The 21,439-nt window shown below is 48.0% G+C and overlaps 1 protein-coding gene across 1 annotated transcript in view; it reads left to right on the top strand.

The window, feature by feature from the left end:
- fgfr3 (fibroblast growth factor receptor 3) overlaps positions 1–21,439 on the top strand; it is a 223,313-nt gene that overhangs the window by 153,845 nt on the left and 48,029 nt on the right. Inside the window, exon 6 of the mRNA XM_041869152.2 lies at positions 21,316–21,439. Within this exon, the coding sequence (XP_041725086.1) occupies positions 21,316–21,439 (124 nt within the window). The remainder of the gene's footprint in view (positions 1–21,315) is intronic.

The raw sequence follows: 21,439 nt of genomic DNA, 5'->3' as shown, positions 1-21,439 counted from the left end.
AATATGTGTATGTGACCAATAAAATGTGATTTGATTTATAGAATTGTTGTGCAACATGAGCTCATGGGCTCTCATGAAGTGTTTGATTAGATTTCCGATTACATTTGCATTGATGTCAGAGTGATTAGAGGGACAATAGAGTGCTGAGTACCAGGCAGTTAGCAAGTTTGGTAGGATACTAATGACCATCAGCAGCATCAGAGCTTGGAGAAGCCTAATTACCGTGAATAAACGGTCAAGTGGAATTTGACTCCCATCATGATTAATGACCGCCGGTGTGGCGGTAATACGGTCACCGTAACAGCCCTAGTCCTGACCAGACCTACACTTCTATGTTCCTGGTAGAGAGCAGAGTTTCCTGTAGTCCTGACCAGACCTACACTTCTATATTCCTGGTAGAGAGCAGAGTTTCCTGTAGTCCTGACCAGACCTACACTTCTATATTCCTGGTAGAGAGCAGAGTTTCCTGTAGTCCTGACCAGACCTACACTTCTATATTCCTGGTAGAGAGCAGAGTTTCCTGTAGTCCTGACCAGACCTACACTTCTATATTCCTGGTAGAGAGCAGAGTTTCCTGTAGTCCTGACCAGACCTACACTTCTATATTCATGGTAGAGAGCAGAGTTTCCTGTAGTCCTGACCAGACCTAAACTTCTATATTCCTGGTAGAGAGCAGAGTTTCCTGTAGTCCTGACCAGACCTACACTTCTATATTCCTGGTAGAGAGCAGAGTTTCCTGTAGTCCTGACCAGACCTACACTTCTATATTCCTGGTAGAGAGCAGAGTTTCCTGTAGTCCTGACCAGACCTAAACTTCTATATTCCTGGTAGAGAGCAGAGTTTCCTGTAGTCCTGACCAGACCGACACTTCTATATTCCTGGTAGAGAGCAGAGTTTCCTGTAGTCCTGACCAGACCTACACTTCTATATTCCTGGTAGAGAGCAGAGTTTCCTGTAGTCCTGACCAGACCTACACTTCTATATTCCTGGTAGAGAGCAGAGTTTCCTGTAGTCCTGACCAGACCTACACTTCTATATTCCTGGTAGAGAGCAGAGTTTCCTGTAGTCCTGACCAGACCTACACTTCTATATTCCTGGTAGAGAGCAGAGTTTCCTGTAGTCCCGACCAGACCTAAACTTCTATATTCCTGGTAGAGAGCAGAGTTTCCTGTAGTCCTGACCAGACCTACACTTCTATATTCCTGGTAGAGAGCAGAGTTTCCTGTAGTCCTGACCAGACCTACACTTCTATATTCCTGGTAGAGAGCAGAGTTTCCTGTAGTCCTGACCAGACCTACACTTCTATATTCCTGGTAGAGAGCAGAGTTTCCTGTAGTCCTGACCAGACCTACACTTCTATATTCCTGGTAGAGAGCAGAGTTTCCTGTAGTCCTGACCAGACCTACACTTCTATATTCCTGGTAGAAAGCAGAGTTTCCTGTAGTCCTGACCAGACCTACACTTCTATATTCCTGGTAGAGAGCAGAGTTTCCTGTAGTCCTGACCAGACCTACACTTCTATATTCCTGGTAGAGAGCAGAGTTTCCTGTAGTCCTGACCAGGCCTAAACTTCTATATGCCTGGTAGAGAGCAGAGTATCCTGTAGTCCTGACCAGACCTACACTTCTATATTCCTGGTAGAGAGCAGAGTTTCCTGTAGTCCTGACCAGACCTACACTTCTATATTCCTGGTAGAGAGCAGAGTTTCCTGTAGTCCTGACCAGACCTACACTTCTATATCCCTGGTAGAGAGCAGAGTTTCCTGTAGTCACCAAACCTACACTTCTATATTCCTGGTAGAGAGCAGAGTTTCCTGTAGTCCTGACCAGACCTACACTTCTATGTTCCTGGTAGAGAGCAGAGTTTCCTGTAGTCCTGACCAGACCTACACTTCTATATTCCTGGTCGAGAGCAGAGTTTCCTGTAGTCCTGACCAGACCTACACTTCTATATTCCTGGTAGAGAGCAGAGTTTCCTGTAGTCCTGACCAAACCTACACTTCTATATTCCTGGTAGAGAGCAGAGTTTCCTGTAGTCCTGACCAGACCTACACATCTATATTCCTGGTAGAGAGCAGAGTTTCCTGTAGTCCTGACCAGACGTAAACTTCTATATGCCTGGTAGAGAGCAGAGTATCCTGTAGTCCTGACCAGACCTACACTTCTATATTCCTGGTAGAGAGCAGAGTTTCCTGTAGTCCTGACCAGACCTACACTTCTATATTCCTGGTAGAGAGCAGAGTTTCCTGTAGTCCTGACCAGACCTACACTTCTATATCCCTGGTAGAGAGCAGAGTTTCCTGTAGTCACCAAACCTACACTTCTATATTCCTGGTAGAGAGCAGAGTTTCCTGTATTCCTGACCAGACCTACACTTCTATGATCCTGGTAGAGAGCAGAGTTTCCTGTAGTCCTGACCAGACCTACACTTCTATATTCCTGGTCTAGAGCAGAGTTTCCTGTAGTCCTGACCAAACCTACACTTCTATATTCCTGGTAGAGAGCAGAGTTTCCTGTAGTCCTGACCAGACCTAAACTTCTATATTCCTGGTAGAGAGCAGAGTTTCCTGTAGTCCTGACCAGACCTACACTTCTATATTCCTGGTCGAGAGCAGAGTTTCCTGTAGTCCTGACCAGACCTACACTTCTATATTCCTGGTAGAGAGCAGAGTTTCCTGTAGTCCTGACCAGACCTACACTTCTATATTCCTGGTAGAGAGCAGAGTTTCCTGTAGTCCTGACCAGACCTACACTTCTATATTCCTGGTAGAGAGCAGAGTTTCCTGTAGTCCTGACCAGACCTACACTTCTATATTCCTGGTAGAGAGCAGAGTTTCCTGTAGTCCTGACCAGACCTAAACTTCTATATTCCTGGTAGAGAGCAGAGTTTCCTGTAGTCCTGACCAGACCGACACTTCTATATTCCTGGTAGAGAGCAGAGTTTCCTGTAGTCCTGACCAGACCTACACTTCTATATTCCTGGTAGAGAGCAGAGTTTCCTGTAGTCCTGACCAGACCTACACTTCTATATTCCTGGTAGAGAGCAGAGTTTCCTGTAGTCCTGACCAGACCTACACTTCTATATTCCTGGTAGAGAGCAGAGTTTCCTGTAGTCCTGACCAGACCTACACTTCTATATTCCTGGTAGAGAGCAGAGTTTCCTGTAGTCCTGACCAGACCTAAACTTCTATATTCCTGGTAGAGAGCAGAGTTTCCTGTAGTCCTGACCAGACCTACACTTCTATATTCCTGGTAGAGAGCAGAGTTTCCTGTAGTCCTGACCAGACCTACACTTCTATATTCCTGGTAGAGAGCAGAGTTTCCTGTAGTCCTGACCAGACCTACACTTCTATATTCCTGGTAGAGAGCAGAGTTTCCTGTAGTCCTGACCAGACCTACACTTCTATATTCCTGGTAGAGAGCAGAGTTTCCTGTAGTCCTGACCAGACCTACACTTCTATATTCCTGGTAGAAAGCAGAGTTTCCTGTAGTCCTGACCAGACCTACACTTCTATATTCCTGGTAGAGAGCAGAGTTTCCTGTAGTCCTGACCAGACCTACACTTCTATATTCCTGGTAGAGAGCAGAGTTTCCTGTAGTCCTGACCAGGCCTAAACTTCTATATGCCTGGTAGAGAGCAGAGTATCCTGTAGTCCTGACCAGACCTACACTTCTATATTCCTGGTAGAGAGCAGAGTTTCCTGTAGTCCTGACCAGACCTACACTTCTATATTCCTGGTAGAGAGCAGAGTTTCCTGTAGTCCTGACCAGACCTACACTTCTATATCCCTGGTAGAGAGCAGAGTTTCCTGTAGTCACCAAACCTACACTTCTATATTCCTGGTAGAGAGCAGAGTTTCCTGTAGTCCTGACCAGACCTACACTTCTATGTTCCTGGTAGAGAGCAGAGTTTCCTGTAGTCCTGACCAGACCTACACTTCTATATTCCTGGTCGAGAGCAGAGTTTCCTGTAGTCCTGACCAGACCTACACTTCTATATTCCTGGTAGAGAGCAGAGTTTCCTGTAGTCCTGACCAAACCTACACTTCTATATTCCTGGTAGAGAGCAGAGTTTCCTGTAGTCCTGACCAGACCTACACATCTATATTCCTGGTAGAGAGCAGAGTTTCCTGTAGTCCTGACCAGACCTAAACTTCTATATGCCTGGTAGAGAGCAGAGTATCCTGTAGTCCTGACCAGACCTACACTTCTATATTCCTGGTAGAGAGCAGAGTTTCCTGTAGTCCTGACCAGACCTACACTTCTATATTCCTGGTAGAGAGCAGAGTTTCCTGTAGTCCTGACCAGACCTACACTTCTATATCCCTGGTAGAGAGCAGAGTTTCCTGTAGTCACCAAACCTACACTTCTATATTCCTGGTAGAGAGCAGAGTTTCCTGTATTCCTGACCAGACCTACACGTCTATGATCCTGGTAGAGAGCAGAGTTTCCTGTAGTCCTGACCAGACCTACACTTCTATATTCCTGGTCTAGAGCAGAGTTTCCTGTAGTCCTGACCAAACCTACACTTCTATATTCCTGGTCTAGAGCAGAGTTTCCTGTAGTCCTGACCAAACCTACACTTCTATATTCCTGGTAGAGAGCAGAGTTTCCTGTAGTCCTGACCAGACCTAAACTTCTATATTCCTGGTAGAGAGCAGAGTTTCCTGTAGTCCTGACCAGACCTACACTTCTATATTCCTGGTCGAGAGCAGAGTTTCCTGTAGTCCTGACCAGACCTCCACTTCTATATTCCTGGTAGAGAGCAGAGTTTCCTGTAGTCCTGACCAGACCTACACTTCTATATTCCTGGTCGAGAGCAGAGTTTCCTGTAGTCCTGACCAGACCTACACTTCTATATTCCTGGTAGAGAGCAGAGTTTCCTGTAGTCCTGACCAGACCTACACTTCTATATTCCTGGTAGAGAGCAGAGTTTCCTGTAGTCCTGACCAGACCTACACTTCTATATTCCTGGTAGAGAGCAGAGTTTCCTGTAGTCCTGACCAGACCTACACTTCTATATTCCTGGTAGAGAGCAGAGTTTCCTGTAGTCCTGACCAGACCTACACTTCTATATTCCTGGTAGAGAGCAGAGTTTCCTGTAGTCCTGACCAGGCCTAAACTTCTATATTCCTGGTAGAGAGCAGAGTTTCCTGTAGTCCTGACCAGACCTACACTTCTATATTCCTGGTAGAGAGCAGAGTTTCCTGTAGTCCTGACCAGGCCTAAACTTCTATATGCCTGGTAGAGAGCAGAGTATCCTGTAGTCCTGACCAGACCTACACTTCTATATTCCTGGTAGAAAGCAGAGTTTCCTGTAGTCCTGACCAGACCTACACTTCTATATTCCTGGTAGAGAGCAGAGTTTCCTGTAGTCCTGACCAGACCTACACTTCTATATTCCTGGTAGAGAGCAGAGTTTCCTGTAGTCCTGACCAGGCCTAAACTTCTATATGCCTGGTAGAGAGCAGAGTATCCTGTAGTCCTGACCAGACCTACACTTCTATATTCCTGGTAGAGAGCAGAGTTTCCTGTAGTCCTGACCAGACCTACACTTCTATATTCCTGGTAGAGAGCAGAGTTTCCTGTAGTCCTGACCAGACCTACACTTCTATATCCCTGGTAGAGAGCAGAGTTTCCTGTAGTCACCAAACCTACACTTCTATATTCCTGGTAGAGAGCAGAGTTTCCTGTAGTCCTGACCAGACCTACACTTCTATGTTCCTGGTAGAGAGCAGAGTTTCCTGTAGTCCTGACCAGACCTACACTTCTATATTCCTGGTCGAGAGCAGAGTTTCCTGTAGTCCTGACCAGACCTACACTTCTATATTCCTGGTAGAGAGCAGAGTTTCCTGTAGTCCTGACCAAACCTACACTTCTATATTCCTGGTAGAGAGCAGAGTTTCCTGTAGTCCTGACCAGACCTACACTTCTATATTCCTGGTAGAGAGCAGAGTTTCCTGTAGTCCTGACCAGACCTACACATCTATATTCCTGGTAGAGAGCAGAGTTTCCTGTAGTCCTGACCAGACCTAAACTTCTATATGCCTGGTAGAGAGCAGAGTATCCTGTAGTCCTGACCAGACCTACACTTCTATATTCCTGGTAGAGAGCAGAGTTTCCTGTAGTCCTGACCAGACCTACACTTCTATATTCCTGGTAGAGAGCAGAGTTTCCTGTAGTCCTGACCAGACCTACACTTCTATATCCCTGGTAGAGAGCAGAGTTTCCTGTAGTCACCAAACCTACACTTCTATATTCCTGGTAGAGAGCAGAGTTTCCTGTATTCCTGACCAGACCTACACTTCTATGATCCTGGTAGAGAGCAGAGTTTCCTGTAGTCCTGACCAGACCTACACTTCTATATTCCTGGTCGAGAGCAGAGTTTCCTGTAGTCCTGACCAAACCTACACTTCTATATTCCTGGTAGAGAGCAGAGTTTCCTGTAGTCCTGACCAGACCTAAACTTCTATATTCCTGGTAGAGAGCAGAGTTTCCTGTAGTCCTGACCAGACCTACACTTCTATATTCCTGGTCGAGAGCAGAGTTTCCTGTAGTCCTGACCAGACCTACACTTCTATATTCCTGGTAGAGAGCAGAGTTTCCTGTAGTCCTGACCAGACCTACACTTCTATATTCCTGGTAGAGAGCAGAGTTTCCTGTAGTCCTGACCAGACCTACACTTCTATATTCCTGGTAGAGGCAGAGTTTCCTGTAGTCCTGACCAGACCTACACTTCTATATTCCTGGTAGAGAGCAAAGTTTCCTGTAGTCCTGACCAGACCTACACTTCTATATTCCTGGTAGAGAGCAGAGTTTCCTGTAGTACTGACCAGACCTAAACTTCTATATTCCTGGTAGAGAGCAGAGTTTCCTGTAGTACTGACCAGACCTAAACTTCTATATTCCTGGTAGAGAGCAGAGTTTCCTGTAGTCATGACCAAACCTACACTTCTATATTCCTGGTAGAGAGCAGAGTTTCCTGTAGTCCTGACCAGACCTACACTTCTATATTCCTGGTAGAGAGCAGAGTTTCCTGTAGTCCTGACCAGACCTACACTTCTATATTCCTGGTAGAGAGCAGAGTTTCCTGTAGTCCTGACCAGACCTACACTTCTATATTCCTGGTAGAGAGCAGAGTTTCCTGTAGACCTGACCAGACCTACACTTCTATATTCCTGGTAGAGAGCAGAGTTTCCTGTAGTCCTGACCAGACCTACACTTCTATATTCCTGGTAGAGAGCAGAGTTTCCTGTAGTCCTGACCAGACCTACACTTCTATATTCCTGGTAGAGAGCAGAGTTTCCTGTAGTCCTGACCAGACCTACACTTCTATATTCCTGGTAGAGAGCAGAGTTTCCAGTAGTCCTGACCAAACATACACTTCTATATTCCTGGTAGAGAGCAGAGTTTCCTGTAGTCCTGACCAGACCTACACTTCTATATTCCTGGTAGAGAGCAGAGTTTCCTGTAGTCCTGACCAGACCTACACTTCTATATTCCTGGTAGAGAGCAGAGTTTCCTGTAGTCCTGACCAGACCTACACTTCTATATTCCTGGTAGAGAGCAGAGTTTCCTGTAGTCCTGACCAGACCTAAACTTCTATATTCCTGGTAGAGAGCAGAGTTTCCTGTAGTCCTGACCAGACCTACACTTCTATATTCCTGGTCGAGAGCAGAGTTTCCTGTAGTCCTGACCAGACCTACACTTCTATATTCCTGGTAGAGAGCAGAGTTTCATGTAGTCCTGACCAGACCTACACTTCTATATTCCTGGTAGAGAGCAGAGTTTCCTGTAGTCCTGACCAGACCTACACTTCTATATTCCTGGTAGAGAGCAGAGTTTCATGTAGTCCTGACCAGACCTACACTTCTATATTCCTGGTAGAGAGCAGAGTTTCCTGTAGTCCTGACCAGACCTACACTTCTATATTCCTGGTAGAGAGCAGAGTTTCCTGTAGTCCTGACCAGACCTACACTTCTATATTCCTGGTAGAGAGCAGAGTTTCCTGTAGTCCTGACCAGACCTACACTTCTATATTCCTGGTAGAGAGCAGAGTTTCCTGTAGTCCTGACCAGACCTACACTTCTATATTCCTGGTAGAGAGCAGAGTTTCATGTAGTCCTGACCAGACCTACACTTCTATATTCCTGGTAGAGAGCAGAGTTTCCTGTAGTCCTGACCAGACCTACACTTCTATATTCATGGTAGAGAGCAGAGTTTCCTGTAGTCCTGACCAGACCTACACTTCTATATTCCTGGTAGAGAGCAGAGTTTCCTGTAGTCATGACCAAACCTACACTTCTATATTCCTGGTAGAGAGCAGAGTTTCCCTGTAGTCCTGACCAGACCTACACTTCTATATTCCTGGTAGAGAGCAGAGTTTCCTGTAGTCCTGACCAGACCTACACTTCTATATTCCTGGTAGAGAGCAGAGTTTCCTGTAGTCCTGACCAGACCTACACTTCTATATTCCTGGTAGAGAGCAGAGTTTCCTGTAGTCCTGACCAAACCTACACTTCTATATTCCTGGTAGAGAGCAGAGTTTCCTGTAGTCCTGACCAAACCTACACTTCTATATTCCTGGTAGAGAGCAGAGTTTCCTGTAGTCCTGACCAGACCTACACTTCTATATTCCTGGTAGAGAGCAGAGTTTCCTGTAGTCCTGACCAGACCTACACTTCTATATTCCTGGTAGAGAGCAGAGTTTCCTGTAGTCCTGACCAGACCTACACTTCTATATTCCTGGTAGAGAGCAGAGTTTCCTGTAGTCCTGACCAGACCTACACTTCTATATTCCTGGTAGAGAGCAGAGTTTCCTGTAGTCCTGACCAGACCTACACTTCTATATTCCTGGTAGAGAGCAGAGTTTCCTGTAGTCCTGACCAGACCTAAACTTCTATATTCCTGGTAGAGAGCAGAGTTTCCTGTAGTCCTGACCAGACCTACACTTCTATATTCCTGGTAGAGAGCAGAGTTTCCTGTAGTCCTGACCAGACCTACACTTCTATATTCCTGGTAGAGAGCAGAGTTTCCTGTAGTCCTGACCAGACCTACACTTCTATATTCCTGGTAGAGAGCAGAGTTTCCTGTAGTCCTGACCAGACCTACACTTCTATATTCCTGGTAGAGAGCAGAGTTTCCTGTAGTCCTGACCAGACCTACACTTCTATATTCCTGGTAGAGAGCAGAGTTTCCTGTAGTCCTGACCAGACCTACACTTCTATATTCCTGGTAGAGAGCAGAGTTTCCTGTAGTCCTGACCAGACCTACACTTCTATATTCCTGGTAGAGAGCAGAGTTTCCTGTAGACCTGACCAGACCTACACTTCTATATTCCTGGTAGAGAGCAGAGTTTCCTGTAGTCCTGACCAGACCTACACTTCTATATTCCTGGTAGAGAGCAGAGTTTCCTGTAGTCCTGACCAGACCTACACTTCTATATTCCTGGTAGAGAGCAGAGTTTCCTGTAGTCCTGACCAGACCTACACTTCTATATTCCTGGTAGAGAGCAGAGTTTCCTGTAGTCCTGACCAAACCTACACTTCTATATTCCTGGTAGAGAGCAGAGTTTCCTGTAGTCCTGACCAGACCTACACTTCTATATTCCTGGTAGAGAGCAGAGTTTCCTGTAGTCCTGACCAGACCTACACTTCTATATTCCTGGTAGAGAGCAGAGTTTCCTGTAGTCCTGACCAGACCTACACTTCTATATTCCTGGTAGAGAGCAGAGTTTCCTGTAGTCCTGACCAGACCTACACTTCTATATTCCTGGTCGAGAGCAGAGTTTCCTGTAGTCCTGACCAGACCTACACTTCTATATTCCTGGTAGAGAGCAGCGTTTCATGTAGTCCTGACCAGACCTACACTTCTATATTCCTGGTAGAGAGCAGAGTTTCCTGTAGTCCTGACCAGACCTACACTTCTATATTCCTGGTAGAGAGCAGAGTTTCCTGTAGTCCTGACCAGACCTACACTTCTATATTCCTGGTAGAGAGCAGAGTTTCCTGTAGTCCTGACCAGACCTACACTTCTATATTCCAGGTAGAGAGCAGAGTTTTCTGTAGTCCTGACCAGACCTACACTTCTATATTCCTGGTAGAGAGCAGAGTTTCCGGTAGTCCTGACGAGACCTAAACTTCTATGTTCCTGGTAGAAAGCAGAGTTTCCTGTAGTCCTGACCAGACCTACACTTCTATATTCCTGGTAGAGAGCAGAGTTTCCTGTAGTCCTGACCAGACCTACACTTCTATATTCCTGGTAGAGAGCAGAGTTTCCTGTAGTCCTGACCAGACCTACACTTCTATATTCCTGGTAGAGAGCAGAGTTTCCTGTAGTACTGACCAGACCTACACTTCTATATTCCTGGTAGAGAGCAGAGTTTCCTGTAGTCCTGACCAGACCTACACTTCTATATTCCTGGTAGAGAGCAGAGCTTCCTGTAGTCCTGACCAGACCTACACTTCTATATTCCTGGTAGAGAGCAGAGTTTCCTGTAGTCCTGACCAGACCTACACTTCTATATTCCTGGTAGAGAGCAGAGTTTCCTGTAGTCCTGACCAGACCTACACTTCTATATTCCTGGTAGAGAGCAGAGTTTCCTGTAGTCCTGACCAGACCTACACTTCTATATTCCTGGTAGAGAGCAGAGTTTCCTGTAGTCCTGACCAAACCTACACTTCTATATTCCTGGTAGAGAGCAGAGTTTCCTGTAGTCCTGACCAGACCTACACTTCTATATTCCTGGTAGAGAGCAGAGTTTCCTGTAGTCATGACCAAACCTACACTTCTATATTCCTGGTAGAGAGCAGAGTTTCCTGTAGTCCTGACCAGACCTACACTTCTATATTCCTGGTAGAGAGTAGAGTTTCCTGTAGTCCTGACCAGACCTACACTTCTATATTCCTGATAGAGAGCAGAGTTTCATGTAGTCCTGACCAGACCTACACTTCTATATTCCTGGTAGAGAGCAGAGTTTCCTGTAGTCCTGACCAGACCTACACTTCTATATTCCTGGTAGAGAGCAGAGTTTCCTGTAGTCCTGACCAGACCTACACTTCTATATTCCTGGTAGAGAGCAGAGTTTCATGTAGTCCTGACCAGACCTACACTTCTATATTCCTGGTAGAGAGCAGAGTTTCCTTTAGTCCTGACCAGACCTACACTTCTATATTCATGGTAGAGAGCAGAGTTTCCTGTAGTCCTGACCAGACCTACACTTCTATATTCCTGGTAGAGAGCAGAGTTTCCTGTAGTCCTGACCAGACCTACACTTCTATATTCCTGGTAGAGAGCAGAGTTTCCTGTAGTCCTGACCAGACCTACACTTCTATATTCCTGGTAGAGAGCAGAGTTTCCTGTAGTCCTGACCAAACCTACACTTCTATATTCCTGGTAGAGAGCAGAGTTTCCTGTAGTCCTGACCAGACCTACACTTCTATATTCCTGGTAGAGAGCAGAGTTTCCTGTAGTCATGACCAAACCTACACTTCTATATTCCTGGTAGAGAACAGAGTTTCCTGTAGTCCTGACCAGACCTACACTTCTATATTCCTGGTAGAGAGCAGAGTTTCCTGTAGTCCTGACCAGACCTACACTTCTATATTCCTGGTAGAGAGCAGAGTTTCATGTAGTCCTGACCAGACCTACACTTCTATATTCCTGGTAGAGAGCAGAGTTTCCTGTAGTCCTGACCAGACCTACACTTCTATATTCCTGGTAGAGAGCAGAGTTTCCTGTAGTCCTGACCAGACCTACACTTCTATATTCCTGGTAGAGAGCAGAGTTTCCTGTAGTCCTGACCAGACCTACACTTCTATATTCCTGGTAGAGAGCAGAGTTTCCTGTAGTCCTGACCAGACCTACACTTCTATATTCCTGGTAGAGAGCAGAGTTTCATGTAGTCCTGACCAGACCTACACTTCTATATTCCTGGTAGAGAGCAGAGTTTCCTGTAGTCCTGACCAGACCTACACTTCTATATTCATGGTAGAGAGCAGAGTTTCCTGTAGTCCTGACCAGACCTACACTTCTATATTCCTGGTAGAGAGCAGAGTTTCCTGTAGTCATGACCAAACCTACACTTCTATATTCCTGGTAGAGAGCAGAGTTTCCTGTAGTCCTGACCAGACCTACACTTCTATATTCCTGGTAGAGAGCAGAGTTTCCTGTAGTCCTGACCAGACCTACACTTCTATATTCCTGCTAGAGAGCAGAGTTTCCTGTAGTCCTGACCAGACCTACACTTCTATATTCCTGGTAGAGAGCAGAGTTTCCTGTAGTCCTGACCAAACCTACACTTCTATATTCCTGGTAGAGAGCAGAGTTTCCTGTAGTCCTGACCAGACCTACACTTCTATATTCCTGGTAGAGAGCAGAGTTTCCTGTAGTCATGACCAAACCTTCACTTCTATATTCCTGGTAGAGAGCAGAGTTTCCTGTAGTCCTGACCAGACCTACACTTCTATATTCCTGGTAGAGAGCAGAGTTTCCTGTAGTCCTGACCAGACCTACACTTCTATATTCCTGGTAGAGAGCAGAGTTTCATGTAGTCCTGACCAGACCTACACTTCTATATTCCTGGTAGAGAGCAGAGTTTCCTGTAGTCCTGACCAGACCTACACTTCTATATTCCTGGTAGAGAGCAGAGTTTCCTGTAGTCCTGACCAGACCTACACTTCTATATTCCTGGTAGAGAGCAGAGTTTCCTGTAGTCCTGACCAGACCTACACTTCTATATTCCTGGTAGAGAGCAGAGTTTCCTGTAGTCCTGACCAGACATACACTTCTATATTCCTGGTAGAGAGCAGAGTTTCATGTAGTCCTGACCAGACCTACACTTCTATATTCCTGGTAGAGAGCAGAGTTTCCTGTAGTCCTGACCAGACCTACACTTCTATATTCATGGTAGAGAGCAGAGTTTCCTGTAGTCCTGACCAGACCTACACTTCTATATTCCTGGTAGAGAGCAGAGTTTCCTGTAGTCCTGACCAGACCTACACTTCTATATTCCTGGTAGAGAGCAGAGTTTCCTGTAGTCTGTACCTGGTAGAGAGCAGAGTTTCCTGTAGTCCTGACCAGACCTACACTTCTATATTCCTGGTAGAGAGCAGAGTTTCCTGTAGTCATGACCAGACCTAAACTTCTATATTCCTGGTAAAGAGCAGAGTTTCCTGTAGTCCTGACCAGACCTAAACTTCTATGTTCCTGGTAGAAAGCAGAGTTTCCGGTAGTCCTGACCAGACCTACACTTCTATGTTCCTGGTAGAGAGCAGAGTTTCCTGTAGTCCTGACCAGACCTACACTTCTATATTCCTGGTAGAAAGCAGAGTTTCCTGTAGTCCTGACCAGACCTACACTTCTATATTCCTGGTAGAGAGCAGAGTTTCCGGTAGTCCTGACCAGACCTACACTTCTATATTCCTGGTAGAGAGCAGAGTTTCCTGTAGTCCTGACCAGACCTACACTTCTATATTCCTGGTAGAGAGCATAGTTTCCGGTAGTCCTGACCAGACCTACACTTCTATATTCCTGGTAGAGAGCAGAGTTTCCTGTAGTCCTGACCAGACCTACACTTCTATATTCCTGGTAGAGAGCAGAGTTTCCTGTAGTCCTGACCAGACCTACACTTCTATATTCCTGGTAGAGAGCAGAGTTTTCTGTAGTCCTGACCAGACCTACACTTCTATATTCCTGGTAGAGAGCAGAGTTTCCTGTAGTCCTGACCAGACCTACACTTCTATGTTCCTGGAAGAGAGCAGAGTTTCCTGTAGTCCTGACCAGACCTACACTTCTATATTCCTGGTAGAGAGCAGAGTTTCCTGTAGTCCTGACCAGACCTACACTTCTATATTCCTGGTAGAGAGCAGAGTTTCCTGTAGTCCTGACCAGACCTACACTTCTATATTCCTGGTAGAGAGCAGAGTTTCCTGTAGTCCTGACCAGACCTACACTTCTATATTCCTGGTAGAGAGCAGAGTTTCCTGTAGTCCTGACCAGACCTACACTTCTATATTCCTGGTAGAGAGCAGAGTTTCCTGTAGTCCTGACCAGACCTACACTTCTATATTCCTGGTAGAGAGCAGAGTTTCCTGTAGTCATGACCAGACCTACACTTCTATATTCCTGGTAGAGAGCAGAGCTTCCTGTAGTCCTGACCAGACCTACACTTCTATATTCCTGGTAGAGAGCAGTTTCCTGTAGTCCTGACCAGACCTACACTTCTATATTCCTGGTAGAGAGCAGAGTTTCCTGTAGTCATGACCAGACCTACACTTCTATATACCTGGTAGAGAGCAGAGTTTCCTGTAGTCATGACCAGACCTACACTTCTATATTCCTGGTAGAGAGCAGAGTTTCCTGTAGTCATGACCAGACCTACACTTCTATATTCCTGGTAGAGAGCAGAGTTTCCTGTAGTCCTGACCAGACCTACACTTCTATATTCCTGGTAGAGAGCAGAGTTTCCTGTAGTCATGACCAGACCTACACTTCTCATTCCCATGCTATGCTTACCACTCAGCCAGGTCTGTAAAACTCTAAATCTCTCTGACTTCAGAGTGAAGCTGCTTAATCAGCTAATGCTCTGTGGAATCTGGATGTTGATTGGCTGAATGGATTATAACGTTGGGGACATTAATACCGCTCAGCCTCCTGGTTCACTAAAAGTTGCATCCTCACATTGCACAAGCCACTTATATGATCTGAAGTCTGAAGAGAGAATACAACTAAATAGCAAATTACAGCATTCAGGACATTCTAGTTGCTGATATATCTGTTTTGCCTTGTATAATCTGAACTTCTACACTTTCAGTCAATAGCCTCTTTAGTCAGGGCTGTTCTAGTCAGGGCTGTTTTAGTCAGGGCTGTTTTAGTCAGGGCTGTTTTAGTCAGGACTGTTTTAGTCAGGACGGTTTTAGTCAGGGCTGTTTTAGTCAGGGCTGTTTTAGTCAGGACTGTTTTAGTCAGGACTGTTTTAGTCAGGGCTGTTTTAGTCAGGGCTGTTTTAGTCAGGGCTGTTTTAGTCAGGGCTGTTTCAGTCAGGGCTGTTTTAGTCAGGACTGTTTTAGTCAGGGCTGTTTTAGTCAGTACTGTTTTAGTCAGGGCTGTTTTAGTCAGGGCTGTTGTGGTCAGGACTGTTTTAGTCAGGGCTGTTTTAGTCAGGGCTGTTTTAGTCAGGGCTGTTGTGGTCAGGACTGTTTTAGTCAGGGCTGTTTTAGTCAGGACTGTTTTAGTCAGGACTCTTTTAGTCAGGGCTGTTTTAGTCAGGGCTGTTGTGGTCCTCTGTAGCTCAGCTGGTACAGCACGGCGCTTGTAACGCCAAAGCAGTGGGTTCGATCCCCGGGACCACCCATACACAAAAATGTATGCACGCATGACTGTAAGTCGCTTTGGATAAAAGCGTCTGCTAAATGGCATATTATTATTATTTTAGTCAGGGCTGTTTTAGTCAGGGCTGTTTTAGTCAGGGCTGTTTTAGAGAGCCCGATGCATATGTATTTAATACACGGTGGTAAGGTATACAAAGAGAGGTTCTTCTGAGACTTTTACCCACTTCACATACACACACACAAACACATACGCACAGCATTACCACGGTACAGGGCTTCACTCATCTACCGCATAAGAGGAGCCATTGACTGCAGTTTGACTCCTCACACACACATGGGGGGTTGTTGGGAGGGGGGAGGAGGGAGGAGGGGGAGGGCTGGCGGTGTGGCAGGGGCAAGGCAGGGGGAAGAGGGGAGGATGTTTGAGAGAAGAGGGGGGCTGAGGCAGAGAGGAGGGGGACAGGGGCAGGAGAGGGGGTAGGGGGCCTGGAGGGGGGGGCTATGGCAAAAGATGGGGTCTGGAGAGGGGGGGTAGAGGGTGGGGTAGAGGGGGTCTGGGGAGGTGGGGTAGAGGGGGTCTGGGGAGGTGGGGTGGGGGAGGTGGGGTAGAGGGGGTCTGGGGAGGTGGGGTGGGGAGGTGGGGTAGAGGGGGTCTGGGGAGGTGGGGTAGAGGGGGGTAGAGGGGGTCTGGGGAGGTGGGGTAGAGGGGGTCTGGGGAGGTGGGGTAGAGGGGGTCTGGGGAGGTGGGGTGGGGAGGTGGGGTAGAGGGGGTCTGGGGAGGTGGGGTGGGGAGGTGGGGTAGAGGGGGTCTGGGGAGGTGGGGTAGAGGGGGGGTAGAGGGGGTCTGGGGAGGTGGGGTAGAGGGGGTCTGGGGAGGTGGGGTAGAGGGTGGGGTAGAGGGGGTCTGGGGAGGTGGGGTGGGGAGGTGGGGTAGAGGGGGTCTGGGGAGGTGGGGTAGAGGGGGGTAGGGGGGGTCTGGGGAGGTGGGGTAGAGGGGGTCTGGGGAGGTGGGGTAGAGGGGGTCTGGGGAGGTGGGGTAGAGGGGGTCTGGGGGAGGTGGGGTGGGGAGGTGGGGGTAGAGGGGGTCTGGGGGAGGTGGGGTGGGGAGGTGGGGTAGAGGGGGTCTGGGGAGGGGGGTAGAGGGTGGGGTAGAGGGTGGGGTAGAGGGTGGGGTAGAGGGGGTCTGGGGAGGTGGGGTAGAGGGGGTCTGGGGAGGTGGGGTAGAGGGTGGGGTAGAGGGGGTCTGGGGAGGTGGGGTGGGGAGGTGGGGTAGAGGGGGTCTGGGGAGGGGGGTAGAGGGTGGGGTAGAGGGGTCTGGGGAGGTGGGGTGGGGAGGTGGGGTAGAGGGGGTCTGGGGAGGTGGGGTGGGAGGTGGGGTAGAGGGGGTCTGGGGAGGTGGGGTGGGGAGGTGGGGTAGAGGGGGTCTGGGGAGGTGGGGTGGGGAGGTGGGGTAGAGGGGGTCTGGGGAGGTGGGGTAGAGGGGGGTCTGGGGAGGTGGGGTAGAGGGGGTCTGGGGAGGTGGGGTAGAGGGTGGGGTAGAGGGGGTCTGGGGAGGTGGGGTAGAGGGGGTCTGGGGATAGGGGGTAGAGGGTGGGGTAGAGGGGGTCTGGGGAGGGGGTAGAGGGGGTCTGGGGGAGGGGGGGTAGAGGGTGGGGTAGAGGGGGGTCTGGGGAGGTGGGGTAGAGGGGGTCTGGGGATAGGGGGTAGATGGTGGGGTAGAGGGGGTCTGGGGGAGGGGGGGTAGAGGGGGTCTGGGGATAGGGGGGTAGAGGGTGGGGTAGAGGGGGGGATAGAGGGGGTCTGGGGGAGGGGGGTGGGGAGGGGGGAGAGGGGGGTCTGGGGAGGGGGTAGAGGGTGGGGTAGAGGGGGTCTGGGGAGGTGGGGTAGAGGGGGTCTGGGGAGGGGGTAGAGGGTGGGGTAGAGGGGGGATAGAGGGGGTCTGGGGAGGAGCAGGGTACAAAAAACATTTGCCAGCCTGTACTGTGCCTGGGCTCTGTTACCATGCAACTGAGAAAAAACACTCTCCATAATATTTACACTGGTGCATTATTTTCCACCCCGGCCTCCAAGAGAAAGAGAGAGAGAGCGAGAGCGAGAGAGAGAGAGAGAGAGAGAGAGAGAGAGAGAGAGAGAGAGAGAGAGAGAGAGAGAGAGAGAGAGAGAGAGGGGGGGAGGAGATATGGAGAGTGGGAAGAGAGACAGAGCATTCTTCTCCACAATTACAGAACTATAAATGACTGACTGGCGAGGTGATCTATCTCCCTAGTGTTACCCAGTCTACAGTAGGGGTTAAACGGTTCTACCCAGAGTAGGGTTTAAATGGTTCTACCCAGAGTAGGGGTTCAATGGTTCTACCCAGAGTAGGGTTTAAATGGTTCTACCCAGAGTAGGGTTTAAATGGTTCTACCCAGAGTAGGGTTTAAATGGTTCTACCCAGATTAGGGTTTAAACAGTTCAACCCAGAGTAGGGTTTAAACAGTTCAACCCAGAGTAGGGTTTAAATGGTTCAACCCAGAGTAGGGTTTAAATGGTTCTACCCAGAGTAGGGGTTAAATGGTTCAACCCAGAGTAGGGGTTAAATGGTTCTACCCAGAGTATGGTTTAAATGGTTCTACCCAGAGTAGGGGTTAAACGGTTCTACCCAGAGTAGGGTTTAAATGGTTCTACCCAGAGTAGGGTTTAAATGGTTCTACCCAGAGTAGGGTTTAAATGGTTCTACCCAGAGTAGGGGTTAAATGGTTATTCCCAGAGTAGATGTTATACGATTCTACCCAGAGTAGGGGTTAAATGGTTCTACCCAGAGTAAGGGTTCAATGGTTCTACCCAGAGTAGGGGGTTAAATGGTTCTACCCAGAGTAGGGTTTAAATGGTTCTACTCAGAGTAGGGTTTAAATGGTTCTACCCAGAGTAGGGATTAAATGGTTCTACCCGGAGTAGGGTTTAAATGGTTCTACCCAGAGTAGGGTTTAAATGGTTTTACCCAGAGTAGGGTTTAAATGGTTCTACCCAGAGTAGGGGTTAAATGGTTCTACCCAGAGTAGGGTTTAAATGGTTCTACCCAGAGTAGGGGTTAAATGGTTCTACCCAGAGAAGGGGTTAAACGGTTCTACCCAGAGTAGGGGTTCAATGGTTCTACCCAGAGTAGGGGTTAAATGGTTCTACCCAGAGTAGGGATTAAATGGTTCTACCCAGAGTAGGGGTTCAATGGTTCTACCCAGAGTAGGGGTTAAATGGTTTTACCCAGAGTAGTGTGTTATATATTATCATCATGTTTCCACTGAGCTGTCATCTCTGCCTTCAGGAGACCAGTCACAACAGGACATTACCCCTCTTTATTTCTCTCTCTCTCTATTCTATATTCCCCCTCTGGCTGTTTCTGTCTAGTTATAATCTACTCAAATACCAGACTCATGTCTCTGTCTCTCTTCTCTCTCTCCTGTCTCTCTCCTGACTCTGTCTCTCTCCTGTCTCTCTCATATCTCTCTCCTGTCTCTGTCTCCCTCCTGTCTCTCTCTTGTCTCTCTCTTGTGTCTCTCTTGTCTCTCTCTTGTCTCTGTCTCTCCTGTCCCTGTCTCTCTCTTGTCTCTCTCTTGTCTCTCTCTTGTCTCCCCCTTGTGTCTCTCTCTTGTCTCTCTTGTCTCTCTCTTGTCTCTCTCTTGTCTCTCTCTTGTCTCTCTCTTGTCTCTATCTTGTCTCTCTCTTTTCTCTCTCTTGTCTCTCTGTTGTCTCTCTGTTGTCTCTCTCCTGTCTCTCCCGTCTCTCTCTTGTCACTCTCTTGTCTCTCTGGTGTCTCTCTGTTGTCTCTCTCCTGTCTCTCCTGTCTCTCTCTTGTCACTCTCTTGTCTCTCTGGTGTCTCTCTCCTGTCTCTTCTGTCTCTCTCTCTTGTCACTCTCTTGTCTTTCTCTCTCTTCTCTCTCTTGTTTCTCTCTTGTCTCTCTCTTGTCTCTCTGGTGTCTCTCTCCTGTCTCTCTCTTGTCTCTCTCTTGTCTCTCTCTTGTCTCTCTCTCTTCTCTCTCTTTTGTCTCTCTCTTGTGTCTCTCTTGTCTCTCTCTTGTCTCTCTGTTGTCTCTCCTGTCGCTCTCTTGTCACTCTCTTGTCTCTCTCTCTTCTCTCTCTTGTCTCTCTCCTGTCTCTCTCTTGTCTCTCTCTTGTCTCTCTCTTGTCTCTCTCTTGTCTCTCTCCTGTCTGTCTTGTCTCTCTGGTGTCTCTCTCCTGTCTCTCCTGTCTCTCTTGTCACTCTCTTGTCTCTCTCTCTTCTCTCTCTTGTTTCACTCTTGTCTCTCTTTTGTCTCTCTGCTGTCTCTCTCCTGTCTCTCTCTTGTCTCTCTCTTGTCTCTCTCTCTTTGCTCTCTTGTCACTCTCCTGTCTCTCTCTTGTCTCTCTCTTGTCTCTCTCTTGTCTCTCTTGTCTCTCTCCTGTCTCTCTCTTGTCTCTCTCACTTCTCTCTGGTGTCTCTCTGTTGTCTCTCTCCTGTCTCTCCTGTCTCTCTCTTGTCACTCTCTTGTCTCTCTGGTGTCTCTCTGTTGTCTCTCTCCTGTCTCTCCTGTCTCTCTCTTGTCACTCTCTTGTCTCTCTGGTGTCTCTCTCCTGTCTCTTCTGTCTCTCTCTTGTCATCTCTTGTCTCTCTCTTCTCTCTCTTGTTTCTCTCTTGTCTCTCTCTTGTCTCTCTGGTGTCTCTCTCCTGTCTCTCTCTTGTCTCTCTCTTGTCTCTCTCTTGTCTCGCTCTCTTCTCTCTATTGTCTCTCTTTTGTCTCTCTTGTCTCTCTCTTGTCTCTCTGTTGTCTCTCCTGTCTCTCTCTTGTCACTCTCTTGTCTCTCTCTCTTCTCTCTCTTGTCTCTCTCTTGTCTCTCTCTTGTCTCTCTCTTGTCTCTCTCCTGTCTGTCTTGTCTCTCTGGTGTCTCTCTCCTGTCTCTCCTGTCTCTCTTGTCACTCTCTTGTCTCTCTCTCTTCTCTCTCTTGTTTCTCTCTTGTCACTCTCTTGTCTCTCTGGTGTCTCTCTGTTGTCTCTCTCCTGTCTCTCCTGTCTCTCTCTTGTCACTCTCTTGTCTCTCTGGTGTCTCTCTCCTGTCTCTTCTGTCTCTCTCTTGTCATCTCTTGTCTCTCTCTCTTCTCTCTCTTGTTTCTCTCTTGTCTCTCTCTTGTCTCTCTGGTGTCTCTCTCCTGTCTCTCTCTTGTCTCTCTCTTGTCTCTCTCTTTTGTCTCGCTCTCTTCTCTCTATTGTCTCTCTTTTGTCTCTCTTGTCTCTCTCTTGTCACTCTCTTGTCTCTCTCTCTTCTCTCTCTTGTCTCTCTCTTGTCTCTCTCTTGTCTCTCTCTTGTCTCTCTCCTGTCTGTCTTGTCTCTCTGGTGTCTCTCTCCTGTCTCTCCTGTCTCTCTTGTCACTCTCTTGTCTCTCTCTCTTCTCTCTCTTGTTTCTCTCTTGTCTCTCTTTTGTCTCTCTGCTGTCTCTCTCCTGTCTCTCTCTTGTCTCTCTCTTGTCTCTCTCTCTTCGCTCTCTTGTCTCTCTCCTGTCTCTCTTTTGTCTCTCTTGTCACTCTCTTGTCTCTCTCTCTTCTCTCTCTTGTCTCTCTCCTGTCTCTCTCTTGTCTCTCTCCTGTCTCTCTCTTGTATCTCTCTTGTCTCTCTCTTGTCTCTCTCTTGTCCATGTTTGCCAACCCTCTCTTTCTTCTTTTTGTTTTTCAGCCACAGTGTTATTTTGAACACCCATAACCATGCCTCACCCCCTTCCCTGTCTACCTCCCCCCTTCCCTATCTACCTCCCCCCTCTGCCTTCCCCCTTCCCTGTCTACCTCCCCCCTCTTCCTTCCCCCTTCCCTGTCTACCTCCCCCCTCTTCCTTCCCCCTTCCCTATCTACCTCCCCCCTCTTCCTTCCCCCTTCCCTATCTACCTCCCCCTCTTCCTTCCCCTTCCCTGTCTACCTCCCCCTCTTCCTTCCCCTTCCCTGTCTACCTCCCCCCTCTCTGCTTCTCCCTCTCTCCCCCTCAGCTAAGGCACCAGCAGTGGAGCCTGGTGATGGAGAGTGCTGTCCCCTCAGACCGTGGGAACTACACCTGTGTTGTACAGAACAAGTATGGCACCATCACCCACAGCTACCAGCTGGATGTGCTAG

This window comes from Coregonus clupeaformis, unplaced genomic scaffold (assembly GCF_020615455.1).
Source record: "Coregonus clupeaformis isolate EN_2021a unplaced genomic scaffold, ASM2061545v1 scaf0060, whole genome shotgun sequence".
NCBI lineage: Eukaryota > Metazoa > Chordata > Actinopteri > Salmoniformes > Salmonidae > Coregonus > Coregonus clupeaformis.
The sequence above is the reverse complement of the archived record's forward strand: the minus strand, read 5'-3'. Positions and strand labels throughout refer to the sequence as shown.